The following is a 21911-nucleotide window of genomic DNA, read 5'->3' on the forward strand; positions in this document are numbered from 1 at the left end:
CTTTTCTCCTCCTTGGGCATTGCATGACATGGGTACACTTATCTACATGCAGGCAATACACATATACACATAAAATAAAATTTTAAAATGTACATTAAAAAATTCTCCTGTAAAAGACTTTTAATCTCAAAAAGTAAACGCTCACAGGTTTAAAAATGAAGTAAAAGCTGGGAGTGGTGGTGCACACCTTTAATCCCAGCACTTGGTAGGCAGAGGCAGGTGAATCTCTCTGAGCTTAAGGCCAGCCTGGTCTACATAGCGAGTTCTAGCCAGCTGGGGCTACAGGGAGACTCTATCTCAAAAGGACCAGGACAAAATATGAAGTTAAAGTGTTAGGAATATTTCACAACTCCATTCACTTAAATGTTGTACTAAATGCAACAGTGAGAAAAAAAGACAGATGTGCTAGACATGCTGAACTTATATAGTCTATCCAGGAAAACTGGTATCAAAAAAAATTTTTTTAATTAAAAAAACCCAGTAAAATACGAAGAGTGGCATAATAAAATTCACTGCTATGGGAATACAATTCAAGGACAACAAAGCTTTAATAAGGAGGTCAAATAAGAATTCCTGAAGAACATGTCACTTAAGCAAAGGTAAGAGGGTGAATATACTCTAATATTTAAGGGAAAGAACAAACAGGCCCTGAGGACTGGTTATGAGGGAAAAGTGATGGCAATCTCTAAGATGGAGAGATGAATGGGTGGATGGCAAAGGTGTTCATTAACGGAGATCAAAAGTGTTGCTGCAACAATAGTCTTGGAAGTCAGACAGTAAAGATGATGACCTGAACTCTGGGCATGTCAAATATAGAGTCATACAAATCTTCTCAGGAGTGCCTAGAAGACAGTGTAAACATAATAGTCTGGGGCCTTGAGAAACCATCTGGAATGGAGTTCAAAACAAAACAAAACAAAACAAAAAACAATGAGAGGAAATAAGATGTCCTCAACAACCAACCAACCAAACAGGCATAATATGTGAAAGAACAGCAGAGAAAGTACATTCCACTTAAAATAAAAAGGAACAGTCAGAGACAGGGATAGAAGAGGACCAACAAGGAAGTTCTAAAGACAATTATTTTTGAGAATTCGTGTAAAAAGGCTAAGAAGGAACCCCTGGATATAGCAAAGAAGAAGGCTGGTAGGCAAGGTAGTGTGGAGGAGAATGCTGGGTGGCAGGAGGCTAAGGAGCAAGGACCAGACAAGTCCTGTCTGTTAGGTCAGCTTGCTATTCTGCTATACCCCAGGATCTACAATAGTGTGTAGCAATAGCAGACACTTCAGCAATACTGTAGAAAAAAATAAATAAATAAATAAATAAGAGTTTAGCAAGTGATAGGAAGTTTCAGGACCAGAGAAAGAATTTTTACTTAATAAAGAAAAGACCTAAAACCAGGCATGGTGGTACATACCTGGCATCCCAGCAGCAGGAAGCTGAAGGACAAGGTTTGCCATGAGTCCTAAAGCCAGCCTTGGCTACAGAATGAGAATGGGCTACAGAATGCCTCAAAAAGGGGGGGGGGAATGGAGTGTGAGCACTGAGTATGCTTAATAAAGATAGTGAAGTTGAAAACACTTAAGAATAATAACCCAAGATATTCTTGGATGGATAAGTACGTGATCTTCCCAGTTCTAGAATGCAGCCATGGAGAACGTGTGACTTAAAGGAATAGAGAAAAAGTTGCCCAAAATAAGAAAGTCAAGGAATGAGACACCAATAAAGATAAAAGGACAAACAGCTAGGTTATCCCTTTTCAATTATTCAAATGAGAACAAAAGTAATCTGTGAATTAGTCCACGTACAGAGAATAAATGAAATTTAATCCTAGAAAAAGATAAGAGTTTTGTCAAAACTAGCAAAATAAATGAGATGAAGAAAGAGACTATGTGCTTATTTATCAGCCCAGGACTAATTTTGGAACACTTTGATTGGTACAACTATATCCTATTGAGTGATGATGATGATGATGATGATTAACCTGTACAGAAACCAAAGAACAAATAAAATTCCATTAAAAATTTATTTATGGAGCTCGAGAGATGGTTCCGCAGTTAAGAGCACTGACTGCTCTTGCAGAGGACCTGGGCTCAGTTCTCAGCACCCACATGGTAGCTAACAACCATCCGTAACTCCAGTTTCAGGGGATCTGATGCCCTCTTCTGACCTCTGAGGGCACTGCACAACATGGGTACACTTAACACACATACAGGCAATATACTCATACACATAAAATAAAAAATAAAATATTTAAAAAATCTTATTTACCATCTTTATTTTTATTTTATGTGTATGAGTGTATTGCCTGCATGTATGTGTGTGCATGTATAGGTATACATGCACAGGTATACAGTGCACAGGTATACATGTGCACAGGTATACAGTGCACATGTAGGCCAGAAGAGGAGGTCAGATCCCCTGAAATTGGCTTGGGCCAGTTGTTAGCCTCTGTGTGGGTAATGGGAACTAAGCCCAGGTCCTCTGCAAGAATAGTAAATGCTCTTAATCACTAAGCCATCTCTCTATCCCCTACCACCTTTTTTTAAAAGCAGGGTCTCACATATCCCAAAGATGACCTAGAACTTCTGATTTTCCTTTCTCCACCTCCCAAGTGCTGGGATCATGGGCGTGTGTTACTACATCCAGTTTATGCAGTGCTGGACATCTAACCCAGGACTTGTGTGCATAGTAGGCAAGCACTCTGCCAACTGAGCTACATCCCCAGCCCTGATTAACCATCTTTGATTTAAAATATTCATATATGTTGTGCTGGATAGTATCAGTTGTCAACTTGACACACTTAGGAAGAGGGAACCTCTTCTTAGGCATTGCCTCCACTGGATTGCCATGTTCTTGACTGTTGAGTGATGTAGGAAGGCCCACCCATTGTGGGTGGTGCAACACCTGGGCAGGAGGTCCTGGGTTATATAAGAAAACAGACTGAACACAGGTCAGAGGAGCAAGTCAGTAAATGTTTCTCCATGGTCTGTGCTTCAGTTCCTGTCCTGCTAAAATTATTGTCCTGGCTTCCCTCAGTAATGAACTGTCAATTGGAAGAGTAAGATGAAATAAAACCTTTCCTCCCCAAGTTAGTTTTGGTCAGCATTTTATCACAGCAATAGAAAGTAACTAGGACATAGATGTAAGTCACTAACTTTAATAATCGATTTATACTTAACTTTCTGACTTTCAGATAATACTTGATTTAACTAACATAACATAATTATTTCTAAGTACTTTGTGGCTCAATTCAAGTATGTCATCACCAATTTCAAACTTTCTATTACTCACTACTGGGCTATATAAGGCAATGAAGAATACAAATCATACTCAGTATTACTTATTTCCAAAGGCAGCAGGAAGGGCATTTTGGCAGGTAAAGTATATTGATTCTGGTGGTAGTTACACAATTCTATGTATCTGTCAAAACTTAAGATGTTGTACTCAGCAAGCATTCATTCAATTCTTTTTGTTCCTGATTGTGGATTCAATATGACTAGCTGCCCGAAGTTCTTGCCACCACTGTGACTTCCTGGAAATGATGAACTGTAAGCTCAAACTAAACTTGACAAAGGCAACTTAAAGGAGAAAGAATTTATTCTGGCTCACAGTTCACTGGATTAGTTCACTCACAGTTGACTGACTGCTCCTAGCCCTCATCAGAGAAGCTTCTGAGAGCTGCAGGAGGTGGTTATGCAGAGGCTTGTAACTTGTCAAGTTCCAATAATAAGTGGTGGTGGGGTTCTCGACCCTAAATGGGACATCTATATGATTCCCTCCTAAGGCTCAGCACATCAAGGAAGAAGGGGCAGTAAAAACATAAGAGCTAGAAGATAAGGTGGTATGCTACAAAAGTATGTCTCCTTGACATGACATGGCATAGTCATTGCACTCACCAACTCACTACAGCTATAGTTACCACACAAGACCTGCACAAGACTGGGCTTGTCAACATTTCATCATGAAGTGAGGAGGGGCAGCACTTGAGGCCCTACTTTTCCCTAAGAAATTACTGCAGTCCTTGCTTGGGAAAGGAGTGTCATTTTTTATCAGTGGTATAGCCATTGAAAAGTACCTCATGCTCCAATAAACAGCTTCCCATGCATGCTCAAGCAAGCAATCCTAATTAAACTCAGCAGGTCACACATACTAAAAAGATACGAAAGTAGGAAGGAGCGTCTTGGGAAGAAGGGTTTAGGTGGAAGACTGAGGGGCATGAGAGAAAGGTAATGGGGGATGAAGTTACTAAATCACATTGTATGCTTTATGTAGGAAACTGTCACAGAATAAAAAGTTTCATGCAGTTTAGAAAAAAAGTTATACTTGCCGGGCATGGTGGCTGACACCTTTAATGCCAGCAGAGGCAGAGGCAAGTGAATCTCTGTGAGTTCAAGGCCAGCCTGGTCTACATAGTGAGTTCCAGGACAGCTGGGGCTACAGGGAGACTGTGTCTCAAAAAGACCAAAACAAAACAAAAAAGTTACACCCAAATACAGTGAAATTTACTGTGTGTAAATCTCAATATACATATATTTAAAGTTCCTAACATGTAAAAAAAAATTTAATATATTTTATTTATTATTTTTATTTTATGTGTATGAGTGTATTGCCTGCATGTATGTGAGTATACCCATGTCATGCAGTACCACAGAGGTCAGAAGAGGGCTTCGGATTCCCCTGGAACTGGAGTTAAGGACGGTTCATAGCAGCCATGTGGGTGCTGGAAATCAAACCCGGGTCCTCTGCAAGAGTAATCAGTGCTCTTAACCACTGAGCCATGCCTCCAGCACTGCCCCTGCCAACATTTTTTACATCTGTTCCTAAATACTGCCAGGGAGTCAGTTTCCTAAGCCAATCAAAAAAAAATTTTAGCAGGTACAGTGGCACATGCTTTTAATCCCAGTAGTCAGGAGGCAGAGGAAAAGACTGGGGTATCTGTGTGAGTTCCAGGCCAGCTAGGAAACCCTGTCTCCAAAAAAAAGAAAGAAAAAGAAAAAACAGTTCTTGAGAAACCCTACTGTTATACTTAAATTTACATGTTCATTTTCAATTATACATTTAAAAAAAAAAAAAAGTCCTTTTAAAATTTTGATTGGCAAGCCTGCCAAGATGGCTGAGTAAGTAATGGTACTTGCCACCAACCCTAATGACCGGAGTTTGATCCACTTGCCTCTGCCTCGTGAATGCTGGGATTAAACATGTGTACTACCCAGTTTCTAGGTTTGTTTTTTTTTTTTCCACTTATTTACTTATTTTTATTTTGTGAGTGTTTTGTCTGCCTGTATATAAGTGTACTACTACATTGCATACAATGCCCATGAAAACCAGAAGATGTTGAATCCTCTAAAACTGGAATTACAGATGGTTGTTAGCTGCCATGTGTATGCTGGGAACTGAACCCAGGTCCTCTGCAAGAGCAGCCAGTGCTCCTAAACCACAGAGCCATCTCTCCAGCCCCAAGAACTATTCTTTCTGAGGCTTGAGAAAAACCGTTCAATTCTTCCAAAGTTTTACTTAAGATTTTAATGGTATGAGTCTAACTAGAAACAGTTAAATTAATATACTTTTAAGTCTTGATAAATAGATATATGTTTATATAGGACTTTTATATGGGGAGGGAATGCTTGTTTTAGGTTTTTGAAATAGGATCTTACTATCTAACCCAGGCTGGCCTTTCATGGTCTACCTGTCTTAGTCCCCCGAGAGCTGGAATTATAGGCATATGTCACTGTACCTGGATGAACTTGTGATTTAACATAAAACACAAAAACCATAATTTAACAATGTCTAGTACATAAAATGGCAATCAATAAATTTAATATAAATTAATGTAAGCAATGTCATACCATACTATAGTCACTGGAATTAAAAAGCACAATTTTGTGAAGTCCAGTATCTATCCAAATCAAAAAATTTAAAATTCTACACAGCTTTCAATTTCTACATGGTCTTAAACTATAAGAAAGATATTTAAAGCTAATTTGCATAAATCACAATTACAGAATTCTTGCTGAAAGAAACCCTAAGAAATCACCTTAAGTAAGCTTAAAAATAAGCTTTGCCTTTAAAGGGACAGGTGCCAAATATTTTAGGCTTTTTGCAGGCCATAGAATGTCTGCTACAACCTACTCTATTACTGTTGAGTAAAGGGAATCATAGACAGTAAGTAATCACATGCAGAGGAAGGCTGCTTCAATCAAACTTTACTAACACACAGAAAGGGTTGGTAGGATTTGTCCTATGAACCATTTTACCAGACTCTTGAACTAGAGTCCAGGTCCTTCATTTATACATAAAGAAACTAAGGTTCAGTAAAGTTAAGCAATTTGTCACCAGAAAGGTCACCAGGCAAAGGTCACCATAAAAATTTATAGTGGAATAACTGAATGCAGTTTCCCCACCCCGCTTCAACTATATACTCAACAAAGCACATACAAAATTTGGAGGGGGGTGGTCGACCAGGAATTGTGCTATAACCCCAGTCTAATACAAATGACTATATTTAAAATGACTGTATTTCCTACAGAGGTAAATTATAATACTCTGTAGAAGCTCAAAAATTTTCCAAGTGTCATAACTGCTTGTTTAATGAAGGTCAACAGAATGAAATGGGATTTATATAAGCCAGGAACTAACTATCCTCCAAGCATATACCTACACACATATGTGTACACACACACACACACACACACACACACACACACACACCAAAAAAGTGATTTCCTTATGTGTACAATCTAGTTCTCAGAATGCAGCAGTTCAATAAACTATGTTATATGAACTAAAAATATAAATTTGGCAGGAGAGATGGCTTAGCAGTTAAGAACACTGACTATTCTTGTAGAAGACCTGGGTTCGAATCCCAGCACCCACAGGGCAGCTAACAACTGTCCATAACTCCAGTTCCAGGGATCCAACAGCCTCTTCTGCCCTCCAAGGGCATTTCACGACACAGGTGCACTTAGCTACATGCAGGCAATACATGCATACACATAAAATAAAAATAAATAAATAAATAAATAAAAATTGACTTCAATTTTAATCTTTTCCATATGTAAAGATGCTTTTCATTTAAAAATTTTATGATCTCAAAGAATATGTTAAATGTACAATATCCTTGTACCATCAGGCAGTTGGAGACATCCACATTTTAAATGAATTTTCAATTAAATCATTAATGATACCTATTTTAAACAATATGATACTTTTCCAGAGGAGCTGCCATACCTAGTAAGTCTGCTCCTTCGTCCACATCTCCGATGAGGCCCGAGCCAGCTGAAGACAGTTCTTCAAAAAGAGATTCTGTATTGCGATCAAAAGCTTTGTTCTCTATGCCTTTGGTGGGAGTGCTATGCAACAAAAACAACAAAGCCAAACCAACAAATTACAAAGACTTTTTTTGAAAAATCAACAAATTAAAAAGACTTTTTCTGGCTTTTTAATACAATGGACTCAGCAACATATTTCCATTTACTACAAAATATTAACCTAAGAAGATTTCTCACCAAGTGTGGTGGTGCATGCCTTTAATCCCAGCACTCAGGAGGCAGAGGCAAGTGGGTCTCTGTGAATTCAAGGCCAGCCTGGTCTACATAGTGAGTTCCAGGACAGCTGGGGCTACAGGGAGAGCCTGTTTCAAAAAGACCAAAAAAAAAAATGAAGGTTAAAAGAAAAAAAAATTATAAGGGTCAGCCCAGTATGTTCGATATGTACCCAACAGGCATTTAGGTATAAGGAAGTTTAAACAAAATAAAGAAAAATAGAGAAGTACTTAGAACTGAACTGGGAGTCATGAAAATTTAGATGAGAAGACACTGTCATATAAGAAAATACAAAAGAAGATCCTCATACCAATTAGATTAGAAGAGCATCATCCAGAGCATGTGATGGAGGAGGCTGGAAGGAGGGGGGAGAGAGAGAGAGAGAGAGAGAGAGAGAGAGAGAGAGAGAGCCAAGTGTGGTGGCACCTGCCTGTAATCTCAGCACTTGGAAGGTGGAGGCAGGAGGATCAGGAGTTCAGGCCTACCTGGTCAAGTGCAAGCCTGTCTCAAAAACTTAAATAAAACCTGGGCAAAGTAGTGCATGCCTTTAGATCCAGAAGGCAGAGTTAGGTGGATCTCTGAATTCCAGGTCAGCCAGGAGCTACACAGCAAGACCTCATCTCTTGTTAATTAATTAATTAATTAATTAATATGAATGGAAAGCTAAAAAGGGAAAAAATAAACAGAAAAAAAATTTAAAGGGGACAGAAAATATAGCTTGGTGGTAGAGTGCCTGTCTGGCATGTGTAAGGACCTAAATTCAATCCCCAGTACTGAAAAAAGGAGGGAATAAAGTCAAGTTAAACTGGACATGATGCCACCTGTCTGTAATCCCAGCATTCAGGAGGCTAAAGCAGGAAGATCATCAGTTCAAGGTCAGTCAGGGCTATACTGCAGGACCCTGTGTTATAAAATCAAACTGATCAAACTAAACTCTGCATGACAATTAAACAGTATCTTCGAAATTCTCAAACAAAATGTTTTCCAACCTATAATTCTGTATCTAGCCAAACTATCTAACTAAAAAGCATGTCCATAAATGATACTTGTCACATTTCATTTCTGAGTCCTCAAAAATGACTGCTTATGCACCTTTTAAAGGCCCAAAAAACTAAGCTAGAGATAAGAATAAACTCTGCATGAAAAAAGGCATTATATCAAGAAGCAGACAACATGGAATCCAGGAAACAAGGTGAAGAGATTCCCAGGATGAGATTGAGGACATATGGCAGCACCAAAACAAACACCACAGCCTACTGGAGAACGGGAACAGAGCCATGGGACAAAGAGCTCTGAGAAACAGATCTGAGGTTTGCAAATGCAGAGTCTGTCAGTAAATTAGTGATAAGCTTATGGAACACTAAGGAAAGAAAACAAATTTAACCACTCAAGATTTCACCAGTTCCAGAAAAACAAACAGTGGTCACAGAAAAGATTGTATCCTGTGGCTAAGCTGTGATTAATTAATGCTTGTATAGTGACACTAATTAATGAATAGTAATTTAACAAAATTTAAGATATAATTAAATTGAGAGAATGATAGATGGTGCTACAAAATTGAGAAAAGATGGATGGGGCTAGGTACAACCCCTGGACCTGCTGTAAAACCACAATCTGAGTGGCAAGATTTGAACCCACACAGACCTGCTTGTCTGGGGCTCTGCTTATTCTGAGGGACATGCTTTTAGCCATTACTGCAGAATGTTCAATGCTCAGCAGAGATTAATAAGTCATATATATGTTTATGACTGTTATTAACTAAAAGTAAAAATCTATGGAACTCAGTTTTGTTCTTGAACATCAACATATTTCCGATATCCTTGATTAAAATGATACCCGACCATTGTTCCGCTATCATTAAGCAGCCTTCCCATGTTCTAGAGAAGCATACAATCTTTTTCCTAATCATGGAAAAAAATGAAGTTTGTTCAAACTGTTACTTCTTCCACTCCTCCTCTTTGTTTCCTCAGTTGCAGAAATTATGGGTACCTTGTGGCTACCTTTCTCCCCACCTGCAAGGGTAAATGTGTCCTCTCCAGCATTAGGTGATGCCAGTGTTTTGAAGAGGTAGGGGCTCTAAGAGGTGATTAGGCCATGAGGACTCCTCCCTAGTGAAACAGACTCAGATCCATTTTAAGAGAAACTTCACACAGCATTGAGATGGTTTGTTCTGCCATGGAAGAATACTGCAGCCTCTCCTCTGCAGGATCCAACAAAAAGGCATTATCAGACAACCAAACCAGCCAGTACCTTTCATCTTGGACTTCCTAGCCTTCAGAATTACAAGAAAACAAATCATTACTCTTTATAAATTATCCAGTCTCCTTTAAGGGATGATGCTAGGTAGGCTGACCTTATTCCAGTGGATAGACATAGACCTTAACATATATATATGACAGAATGCATGAAATCTAGTGGGTGAGTTATGGGAGGATGCAGACAGGGGTGGTGGTCTAAATATGATTAAAATGTGTTTATGAAATGCACAAAAATTCAATTAAAAATAGTGAAAAACATAGGCAAATAAATAAATTAGCCAGCCTCAGGTACTGTTGTAACAACATGGATTAAGATGCCATGCACCATTCCATAGGTTCCCAATTCCTCATGCTGCCAGGGAAATTTCCCCTCAATTTAAAAACATGAATAATATGTAGTTTCAAAGACAGAAACTGGGCTACAGTACCAACATTTCTTCAGCACAGTATGAACTGATCTTGTCTAGTCAAAAACAAGATCAGAATGTTTATGGGAGTGGGTAAAAAGAAAGATAATGATATAATGGGACATTTTCAGTACCTTGAACCTTTATATCCACTGAGATCTTTGTCCATATCCAATTCAGGAGTAGATTCGATGATTGCTTGAACTTCTGATTTCTCTTCATTTTCAGCAGAGCCTAAGGGTAGAATAGATGAAAGAAACATATTATACAGTACCCTTTTATAGAAACTGTTTGCCTTTATGGTTTTAAATATATCAACCAAATATTTTTGAACTCTAAAGGCTGGGGTCTAGGATGAATGAGATCAGACGATATTATAAAGTAAGTCAATCTCAAAGACTACTAAGTAACCATAAAGTTTTCATTTGTGTTTCTTGGTACATGTAGTACAACGTATCACATGATAATTGATAATTAAAGGGGGATGCCAACTGCCCAGGGTCATGGTACATGCCTGTAATCTTAGCATTTGGGAGACAGAGGCAAGGTTATGTTTAGCTGCAACATGAGTTTGAGGCCAGACATGATATGGTCTCAAAAACAAACACACAGGGGCTTAAGATAGCTCAGTAGTTAGGAACACTTGTTGTACTTGCAGAGGACCTGGGTTTGGTTTCCAGTCCATACAGCAGCTAAAAACCATCCATAACCATCCATAATAGTTACAGGGTATCCAACAGCCTCTTTTGGCCTCCATGGGCTTTAAGATATGTGGTACACTTAAGACACATGCAAGCAAAACACTCATACACATAAAATAAAAATAAATATTCAAACAAACAAACAAAAATGGTGGTACCAGGCATGTTTGGACATGCATGAAGTCCCAACAACTCCAAGGTTGATGCAAGAGAATCATTTAGTTCAAAGCCACAACATAGTTAGTCCCTGTCACAAATCATCCAACCAACCAACCAACCAACCTATTTATAGGAATACAATAGACTATCATATTAAGGTAGGGGACAGGGAATTATTGCCCTACTATCTTTAGCTAACTTACTAGTCCCTAACATTTTTCGCTCCAAAACTTCATGAAATCATTACTTCTAAACTCATTTACAATTAAGCACAATGGATAAAGTATTTATTTTATACATTTAAAGCAGGCAACTCCTCTAAAAATGTATTTTCTCATACTTGTATTGTGTTAACAGAATATTTTGCTAATAAGAACTTGAGTCACTTACCTGTAGATGCATTTCTAGTTTCCTGGGCTACCTGTATTTCAATATGTTTGTTTATCTCGGACTTATGTGGTGTATCAGGGCCTTTCACAAATCCTTCATTATCTTCTTTTAAGGGAGTGTCAGGAGGAATTGCTGACACATCTGAATTTGCTGTTGACGCTGGAGTGGTAGCTTTAGATCCACCTTGGCTAACATCAGAAAGTTCATCCTACAAATAAAAGTAATTAGGGAGAAAATTTTAAAACAAGTAACTTATTCTAAAGTTGTCTCAATTATGAATTAAGAAATAAATTTGCCTAAGCAAAAGTTGTATTGAAAAAAAAATTACTGATACTAACTACCTATAAATAACTGGGTAATATTTAAGTAAATTGTATCTGAGCCAGTGAGGGTTGCAGTGGGTTCAAGTGTGTGGCACAATAAGCCTGATAACCTGAGTTCAATCTCCAGAACCCACAGAAAAAGTGGAAAGAGTTAACTCCACAAAGTTGTCCTGTGACCACATGCATGCAGTGGCACACATGCAACCTCCACTCACACATCATACACACACTAATAATTTTTTTAAAAGAAAAAAATAAATTGCATTTTTTATTCAGACAAATAAGATTTTTCTAGACAGAAAATTTTAAACAAAAGATTGAAAGTATAGCCGGGCGTGGTGCACACGCCTTTAATCCCAGCGCTCAGGAGGCAGAGGCGGGCGGATCTCTGTGAGTTCAAGGCCAGCCTGGTCTACATAGTGAGTTCCAGGACAGCTGGGGCTACAGGGAGACCCTGTCTCAAAAAGACCAAAAGAAAAGAAGATTGAAAGTATTAGCAGGGTTGAGGGTGTGGCTCGGTGGTAGAATGCTTGCCTAGCACACATGAAAGCCCTGGGTTCAAGTCACAGCAACACACGCACACACAGTATTACCAATAAAATTATACACTTATACAGTAATCTCAGTAAAAGATTTTTGTTTGGTTTTTTTTTTGTTGTTGTTTTTTTTTGAGACAGGGTCTCCCTGTAGCCCTAGCGTGCACCACCATGCCCAACAATAAAAGTTCTTAATGATAGTTCTAATACTGTGCAATCATTTAACAATAAGGACTTACTTTAGCAAGACCCTGCACCCTGAAGCAGCTGCTTTAAAACAGCACTGTAATAACCAGGTTCTTAATCTTAAAACAGCTTTGTAGAATTAGTATAAAACATCTTGCCGAAGACACGACACACTTTGGTCACAGGACACAAATTAAGCTGGTATTGATCAGGAAGTTTCTACCCTGCTGGTTAGCTTTCATAGTAGAGGAAAGTGCTTCCCAGCTGTGAAACCTGTAAGTTACAATAACAACTGGTATATGCCCATGGCTGCGATAGTGGTGCAAGTATGGGGGCAACTAATGGCTTTCTGATTGGATTTAAGTCTTGCTCCACAGGAAGAAACGCATGTCTGGTACTATAAATCTGCCAAGAATCTATGGTTGGAGAGTTCACAGTAGCGAGCCTACTTACTATTATTTTGCTAAGGGGACATCATATCAAATTGCCTTCTCTCTACCCATAAATTAGATTGCAACTCTCAGACCTCATCAGAGAAGTTTCTTTGAGGAAATGGAGAGCAGAAACACAACTGATCAAAGGGCAAAGAATAAGTGTCCTGAGGACTCAGCCACAAATGGAGGATTTCCATAAGTTTAAGGCCAGCCTGAGCTACACAGTATCAGCCTAGCCAGGGCTATATTTAGGAAGACCAGGACTCAAAACAAACATCCCTCCAAAAGCCCTCAATAATAGTATTACTTCATAGGACTATTACAAATTATTTATACAATAGCTTAGCAATTTGTCCCTACTTCAGGCTTTTTTGTTTTTTAATGATAGAAATACAGAAAGCAGCTGGGCATGGTGGCCTTTGATCCCAGCACTTGGGAGGTAGAGGCAGGCGGATCTCTGTGAGTTCAAGGCCAGCCTGGTCTACACAGCGAGTTCCAGGTCAGCTGGGGCTACAGGGAGACCCCATCTCAAAAAGACCAAAAAAAAGAAAGAAATACAGAAAGCAAAAAACTGTAGATTACAGAGCTGTGTGGAATTACTGGGGCTGGGTATCTAGCTCAGTGACAGAATGCTTGGAAAGCCCTTGATTTAGTCTCCCCTCCAAAGAAGGGAGAGTGGGAAGGGCAGAGGGAGAGAAAGAAGGCGGGGTCTGCTGCACGACACTATACCCACAGTCAGCAATCATGTATTGCACAGTTAAATTTTTATCGGGGCCTGGAAGTGGTGGAACACGCCTTTAATTCCAGCACTCAGGAGGCAGAGGCAGGCAGATCTCTGTGAGTTCAAGGCCAGCCTGGTCTACATAGTGAGTTCCAGGACAGCTGGGGCTACAGGGAGACCTTGTCTCAAAAAGATCAAAAGAGAAAAAGAAATAATTTTTTTTTAGCAGGGTAGACCTCATATTAAGTGTTCCTACCACAAAATTAAAAATCATAAAGTGAGGGCTGGAGAGCTGGTACATACTACTCTTGTGGAGGATCTGAGTTCCACTGCAAGAACCCACTTTGGGTGACTCACAACTGCCTGTAACCTCAGCTCCAGGGGATCAAATGACCTCTTCTGGCCTCTATAGGCGCCCCACACACTGGCATTCACTCAAAAAGACATATACATATAAAAATAAATAAATATTTAAAGAAATCATAATTTGAGTGCCTCAAAATAGGAGAATAAGCTAATTATAGCAAATCCATACAACAAAATATTACTCAACAATTAATCGTAGTAACCAGATATTGTGGCTCACACCACTAATCCCAGCACTTGGGAGGCTGAGGGAAGAGGACTGCCATAAATTTGAGACTAGCCTGGGCTACAAGGTAAGTTCAAGGCCAGAGTGCCTTGTCTTTAAAAAAAAAGGGGGGGAGAAAGAAAAGGAGGGGCAGGGAAGAGGGAGGGAGGGAGGGAAGGAAGGAAGGAAGGAAGGAAGGAAGGAAGGAAGGAAGAGAAAAGCTGTGTTATAGGGTTGGTGTGTAGCTTGGTGGTAGAGTGCTTGCCTAGAATGTATAAGGCTCTTGATTCAGTTCCCAGTACTACCAAACACAAAGTTAAAAACAGCTGATATATGAAGTCCCAAAATCTGTTTTGTTGTTTTTGTTGATCTTTTGGTTTTGACTTTTATTGGTCTGTATTTGTTTTTGACACACAGTCTCACTAAGTAGTACTTGCTGACCTGGAACTCTGGCTGGCCTGAAACTCACTATGTAGACCAAGTTGACCTTGAACTCATAGAGATCCACCTGCCTTTGCTGCCTAAGAGCTAGGATTAAAGGTATGCACCTTCATGCCCCATTTGGTTTTGGTTTTTTGAGACAGTCTACTTTGTAGCCCTAGCTGGCCTTGAAATAAATAGCTCAGGCAGGCCTTGAACTTGGGGACAATCCTCTTAACTCAGGCTCCCAAGTGCTGGCATTGTAAAGTGTGAGGCACTACACCCAAATCCAAAGCTTTAAAAAAGCATGTACAATGACTAAAAGTGGTTTAGAATTTTTCCAGCTTATGATACATTTTTATTCTTCCCAAAAATTTTAATAATAGGCAAATGCTACTTTTATGATAAAGGAAAAGAAATAAAGTTTAACGACCTTAAGAGTAAAAATAAATTGTTTTATCTGGGCCAACTGTATGGTCTTAAACACCCACAAGGAAAGTATAAGCAAAGATTAAAGGGATCAATATAATTCTTTAAAGAGTCCATGTGTATAGCTAAAAGCTACATAACAAGAAACAATGCCAGACAGGAGATACCTTTCTCTGAGTTGTTGGCCAGGATGGCCCAAGAGACTCCCAGACAGTAACCCAGCATAGAACCGGGAAAACAAACAGCAGACCCCAATCTTATCTAAAAAAATATAAAAACCTGACTGCTGCTAGATAAGAGCTGATCTTCCTGAAACAAGGAACTCTAGATAGGCTGACTAGATTCAGCAGACGGACAGCACTGGAGAACAGCTAGGATACCGATTACACAATGAACAGTAATAGGGATTACAGAGTATATGTACTGGGGGCGGTGGGGACACGAGTATGGGAAGGTGCCATTTGGGATGTGGGTACATAGATAAATAAGATTGTTTGGGATGTTCTGTATGAAATACACAAAAAAACAACAAATTTTTAAAATGTTGGTTATATTTGAGGAAGAAGCATAAAAATGTGCTTCATGTTAATTAGTAGAGGTGAAACATATTACCATTGAAATTCACCCGATGATTTTTATATCCATGCTCAGGTGGATCTCAGAAAGTAACCAACTCTGACTAGTAATAATCAGATGCATAGAGATTACAGATGCATGTGCAAACATCTAAGTGTTAGTAGCATTAAAAATGAGTTTTTCTATATGAAACAGTATATTTTAAAATGAAATGGAGATTTTTTAAATGTTAAAACCTCATTCAATTTTATGTGTTACAGGGTTTATACTGAGTTCAATATAGTATAACTGCATTAATTCTAATTCAACTGTGAACCTAAAAATTTACAACTAATATTGAAAGAGATGCATCTTTGCTCTGGAAATTGTTATTGAATATGTTAATGCTGTAATGAAATGCTTCTTCTAATCATATGGTTATTAAATAAATAATTTTTAAAAAAAGAAATAAAGTTTAAGGTGACTTTGCTCATCTGTCCCCTGAAGTGCAATATGAATAATAAGTTAATAAAGCTAGTTGAAGCCGGGTGTGGTGGTGCACGCTTTTAATCCCATCACTTGGGAGGCAGAGGCAGGTGGCTCTCTATGAGTTTGAGGCCAGCCTCGTCTACATAATGAGTTCCAGGTCAGCTGGGGTTATAGGGAGACCCTGTCTCAAAAAGACAAAAAAAAAAAAAGTTAGCTGAGTTGTACTAATTATTTTCTTTTGTGGATCTCAAGTACCGGACTGATTTTCAATGAAAAGGAAAACAAATGAAAGGAATAAATTAATTATCCATTACCTCCTCCCCACCCCAAAACAAAAGATTACTATCCTTGAAATGATGACTGGCTCCTAACAGAAATAAAAGTGTAGACTGGGCGTAGTGGCACATACCTTTAACCCCAGCACTCAGGAGGCAGAGACAGGCAGATCTCTGTGAGTTCAAGGCCAGCCTGGTCTACATAGGGAGTTCCAGGACAGCTGGGGCTACAGGGAGACCCTGTCTCAAAAAAGACAACAAACTTGGAAGTTCTCAAGTCAATTAAGATTAATTAAGATGGTGGACTTTAAAAGTTTTAGAGAATACCAAGTTCATCTAAATTGAGAAAAAGATTATGCCTTTCAAATTACTGGCGGGGGCGGGGATCAAGCAGAGAGGTTATTTCTTCTTCCTTTTATCTACCACCAATAACCACTAATCCCACTAACCCCAAAGTCTGTTTATTTTCACCTTAAGATTTTTTACTTAATATTAAAGAGTTCATAATACAAAGAGTTTGTCGAAAGCCCATCTTCTCACATGCATTTGTGGACCTGAAAGCATGAAACCACAAAGCAGGGAAGAGCCAAACCTAAAAGAAAAGAACTATGTTATGTCAGGGGTACAGGTAAGTGGTAAACTAAAATCTACTTAGAAGAAAACCATGTTTTCAATTTGTCCTGGGCTATCCAAATAATATGATATCTGTAACTTAAAAGAAGTTACATACTTTTGTAACATAAAAATATTTTCCACTCTGTAAAATGGCTCACTGTGTGGGCTTTACCAGCTCTAAATTTGAGGAAGTTTTCAAAAAAGGTATTTCTCACTGGTCTTCGAGATAGTAGTGACACAAAGTTCCTAAGAAGAGCAGAAAAGCACTCTGATGAGTAGTCATAAATTTAGCATTTGAGTAGGGCACAGTATTAGTGTAGTGTGCCTCCTGCTTAAGAACCTATGAAATTCAGGGCCGAGGATGTAGCCTAGTTGGTAAAATGACTACATTCAAATGTTCTGGGTTCTACTCCCAGCACTGCGTAAACTAGGTGTGATGGTACATGCCTGTAATCCCAGTATTCAGGGAGGTAGAAACAGGAGGGCCAGGTTCAAGGCCATCCTCAGCTATGCATCTAGTTCAAGGCTACCCTATGCTATATGAAATCCCATCCAAACAAAACAAAAAATAAAAATCATGGAATTCAGTCACTGTCTCCAAATGAAACAGACTGAAAGAGAAAGAAGCTTGAATACCAACAGCTATAAAAAAAAAAAGCATTACTTTTGATTTAGTTAACATTAAGTTCTAAGGTAATATATGTAAAATAAGGGAAAACTTTTACTAGGAATTAAATGAAACGTGAGAGGCTAAAGAGATGGCTCAGCAGTCAACAGCACTGGCTGCTCTTGCAGAGGAGCCAGGTACAGTTCCCAGAACTCACATGGTGGCTCCAGTTCCAGGGGAGCCAATGCACTCTTCTGGGCTCTGTGGGTGCACACATAGCACACTTACATACATGCAGACAAAACACTCATAAACATAAAAACAAAAAGTAACAAGTGAAAAATGGGAAATTTTTATTTTGTGTAGTACATGCATGTGTGTGGTGGTGGTTATGTGGGTATGTGTGAAGAAGCCAGAGGCTGATGTTGGGTTGTCTTCCTCGGTAGCTTTGCCGCCTTATGTTTTGAGACAGGGTTTCTCATTAGTTAGACTGGCGGCCATCAAGTCCCCAGGATTTGCCTGTCTGCATCCACCCCAAGACTGTAGATAGAGATGTGCCACTGTGTCTAGTTTTTACGTAGGTGCTAGGGATCTGCACTCAAGTTTTCATGTTTATGTGGCAGGCACTTTACCCACTGAAACTGTCTCCTAAGCCCCAAAATTTATTATGAATTAGTCAACATAAAGTTTCAGAGGAATTGTATACAATCATTTCATCTTCAATCTAAAGTTTCTTATGGCTTTAAATTCTTTTAAACATTACATCAGAATTCAGGTTGACAGGTTGTGCTATTCTGGCTAAATAATCTTGACAGAAATGTTATCTTATTCATTTAAAAATCAATAGCCAGAGCTGAGGATGTAGCTCAATTGGTAAGTACAGTGCTTGTCTAGCATGCATGAAGGCCTGTGATTGATTCTCATCATGGCATAAACCAAGTATGGTACATGCCTGTCATCCCAGCACTAGGGAAGTAGAGGCAGGAGGATCAGAAACTCAAGGTTATCTTTGTTTCTCTGGGCATTGGAGGCCAACCTGGGTTAGAGACCCTGCTTCAAAATTTAAAACAAAACAAAAGCAAAACAAGTCAGTAGCCTATCAAATCCTAATATTTGATTTTATTAACATATCTTTTTCAGTCAGATATGGCAGTACATATTTATAATCCCAGCACTTGGGAGGATAAGACTGGAGGATCATGAGTTTCAGGCTAGTATGGGCTTCCTAGAAAGACACACACACAAAAAAGGGCATTTTTCCCATGATATGTATGGGTGCTAAAGATGGAAACCACCTACACAACTGCCAAGTTTCTTTCTAATAAACTTTTTATTTCACCTTGAAATAAAAGTCTTTAAGGATTGTTATGCTGTAGGTGATTCATGTCACTGGGAAATGCCCACAAAAACAAGGCTGATTGAAGCTGCAGTACTAGGAATAGAAAAAATGACATCCTTGTCTATGTTTAAGTTATGCTTTTGATAAAAGTAGATGAGGGCAACTGGGTGTAAAGTGCATATCTTTAAATCCCAGCACTCAGGAGGCGGAGGCTGATCTATGAGATAGAGGCCAGTCTGGTCTACATAGCAAGTTCCAGGCCAGCTGGGGCTTAAAGGGAGACCCTGTCTCAAAATTTTAAAAAGGCAGTGAAAACAGTAGATGTGGGGCTAGAGAGATGGCTCAGCAGTTAAGAGCACTGGCTACTCTTGCAGAGGACTTGAGTTTGGTTCCCAGCACCTACATGGTGGCTAACCATTGACTGTAACTCCAGGTCCAAGGGATCCAGCGCCCTCTTCTGGCCCCCATGGGCACTGTACAACCTAGATGCTGTTACATACATGCAGACGAAATACTCATATACATTTAAAAAGAAAAAAACACAAAACACCTCATATACAAAGCATATATGAGGTAAAAACTCATTGAAACAAGAATGCTAGTTACAAAACTCTATTTAATAGGTATGTTTTTCTGTTTGAGATAGTTTCACTATGTAGCCCTGGCTAACCTGTAATTTGCAACATAGACCAGGCTTCACAAACGTGCTGCAGGTACTCCTGCCTCTGTCTGAGTACAAGAATTACAGGCATAAGCCACCATGTCCAATCCTAGAGTTTTGAATTTTGTAAGACAAAGTTCTAAAGTGTTTTTTAAACTATTTTATTATTTTTATTTTATGTCTAAGACTGATGTATGCAAGTGGACTCGTGTCATGCAATGACTGCAGAGGTCAGAAGAGGGCATCAGATTCCCCTGGAACTAGAGCTATAAATAGTTATTAGCCGGCCCCATTCTCAGAGATCTGCCAGCCTCTGCCTCCTGAGTGAAGGGATTAAAAGTGTGTACCACCACATCTGGCTTTAATATAAATATTCTTTATACATAGAACTACACACTTAAATATGGGGAGTTGGGCATAGTGGCTCATACCTTTAATTCCAGGAGGATCCGGAGATTAAGACCAGCTTGGTCTACATAGAAAGACCTTGTCTCATCCATAAATAAATTAAAAATATTTTTTTTTGTCATGACAACAACAAAAAGCAAGTGTCATTACTTTTGGTTTCACTTGAGATATCAGGGTGAAAACAATCTGATCTTTGTGACCTTTCCTACTGGGCATTTTTCTTATCTGGCTAATACAAGCATTTTGGAACACTTTTAGTTGTTCCATTCATCAAATGTGTTATGTTCAATGCTATACAAATACATATGTAATGTTAACTGGCATCCCACCATAACTACCTATTCACAACTACAGAAAATAAAGCATCTCATTAAGGACAATTTACACTTACATGTTCCAATGTGTGTTTTCACAAGTAGCTTGCTTGCCTTCAACTGAAATAAGCTAATAAGGAGAAAGCAACTCTACTAAATTTGTCTTTTATTCTTTGTATGTGCATATTCACATATATATGGGTACATCTATATACAAAGGTCAGAGACAACCTTGGGTGTCATTCCCCAGTGACTGCCTACTTTATATCCACCCCCCCCACCTTTGTTTTTAACATTCTGGTTGTTAGTCTTAGTCTTTTAATGGCTATGCCATCTCTCTAGCATCCCTAACCCCTTAAAAGACAGTGTTATCTCATTGGCTTGGCACTCATCAAGAAGGCTTGGCTAGCTACTCAATGAGCCCTAGGGATCCACCTGTCTTCACCTCAGCAACAATGGAATTGCAAATATCCATTGTTTTTTTATACACAGGCTCTAAAGATCGAACTCAGGTGCTTTGCTGTGTCAACTCTCTCCAGCCCTCATCTACTTTTTAGATTTTTAAGCTGAAGTAACCAGTGTCAAATGAAATGCCCTGCATATATCACAGGGTAATTTGTATGCTGACAGAACTTTTGCAATAAATAAAACTCAGTCTCTAAAGCAGCAGGTTTTAAATTCTTTTGATTTATAACTCTACAGCACAACAGTGACAAATTTCTATGATATATGCATTTTATTTAAAGTTTCATGTAATTATACTCCTACAGAAGTCTGTGACCCCCCAAAACACTGTAAACCAAAACTTCAGACACAGGTATACAAAAATATACCTGGTGTAAACAGTATTGTAGACTCAAGAGAATTTAATTATTAAAGGAAAGGTAGGAATGTCCTAACCCTTAGGATGTTTCTGAAACAAGAGGACACTCTTTCACTGTTAGTGCTCAAGAACTTCCATAGATGTGGGTTTACTGCTGTCATAGGTGATGGACAAAGTCTTCCTGGGTACTTAGCATATCAATCCTGACATGTAGTAGACTCTTAACAGCTGTTCTCTGAATAAAGTTGACTGGTTATGGGGAAGTAGCCTTTAGTAAAATGACACCCTCAGCTGTCCCAAGGGCCATACAAGCTATGCATATCCTGCCCTGAGGAAAGTAGAAAGTACAGTTTCTTACCCAGAGTTGGATAAATAGAAGCAGGTTCAATTTTCACAGAAGGCACTTACATTTTCTTGGGTTTTTTTTCAAAATGCTTACTCTGAAGGAGGAGCAAATTATAGTCACAGTAAAGCCCTGGCAACCACTGTAAATTATTTTCTTCTGTATTTCAAAGAATAATATCAACAGTCTTCCAAACTGAGCGAGCATGTGATATCTGGAGAATAGCAGTTTGAGAAAGTAACCAATAGTTAATCTCTTCTGTTTACTTTTGCAAAATGTTTTGAATCACCATCCTCACCTCCTGTTCTATAGCCTTCAGAAGTTCAGGACTATGGCTGACCTGGGTAGAGGGAAAGATTATAAAAGGAAAAAACATGTATTTACTAGGTGTTAACATATTTGA

General features: G+C 38.9%; 1 protein-coding gene across 22 annotated transcripts in view; it reads right to left on the reverse strand.

The window, feature by feature from the left end:
• Positions 1 to 21911, reverse strand: part of Spag9 (sperm associated antigen 9) — a 159187-nt gene that overhangs the window by 54083 nt on the left and 83193 nt on the right. For 11 of the 22 annotated variants that reach the window (XM_029566102.1, XM_029566101.1, XM_008838386.3 and 8 more), the window contains 4 exons: positions 21807 to 21848; positions 11460 to 11667; positions 10344 to 10443; positions 7231 to 7352 (listed from right to left, as the gene is read on the reverse strand). In XM_029566102.1, the coding sequence (XP_029421962.1) occupies positions 7231 to 7352; positions 10344 to 10443; positions 11460 to 11667; positions 21807 to 21848 (472 nt within the window). The remainder of the gene's footprint in view (positions 1 to 7230; positions 7353 to 10343; positions 10444 to 11459; positions 11668 to 21806; positions 21849 to 21911) is intronic. The other 11 variants (XM_029566107.1, XM_029566104.1, XM_029566110.1 and 8 more) reach the window with 1 other exon arrangement.

The sequence above is a fragment of the Nannospalax galili genome, unplaced genomic scaffold (genome assembly GCF_000622305.1).
Source record: "Nannospalax galili isolate Female #2095 unplaced genomic scaffold, S.galili_v1.0 scaffold95, whole genome shotgun sequence".
In the NCBI taxonomy this organism is placed as follows: Eukaryota; Metazoa; Chordata; class Mammalia; order Rodentia; family Spalacidae; genus Nannospalax; species Nannospalax galili.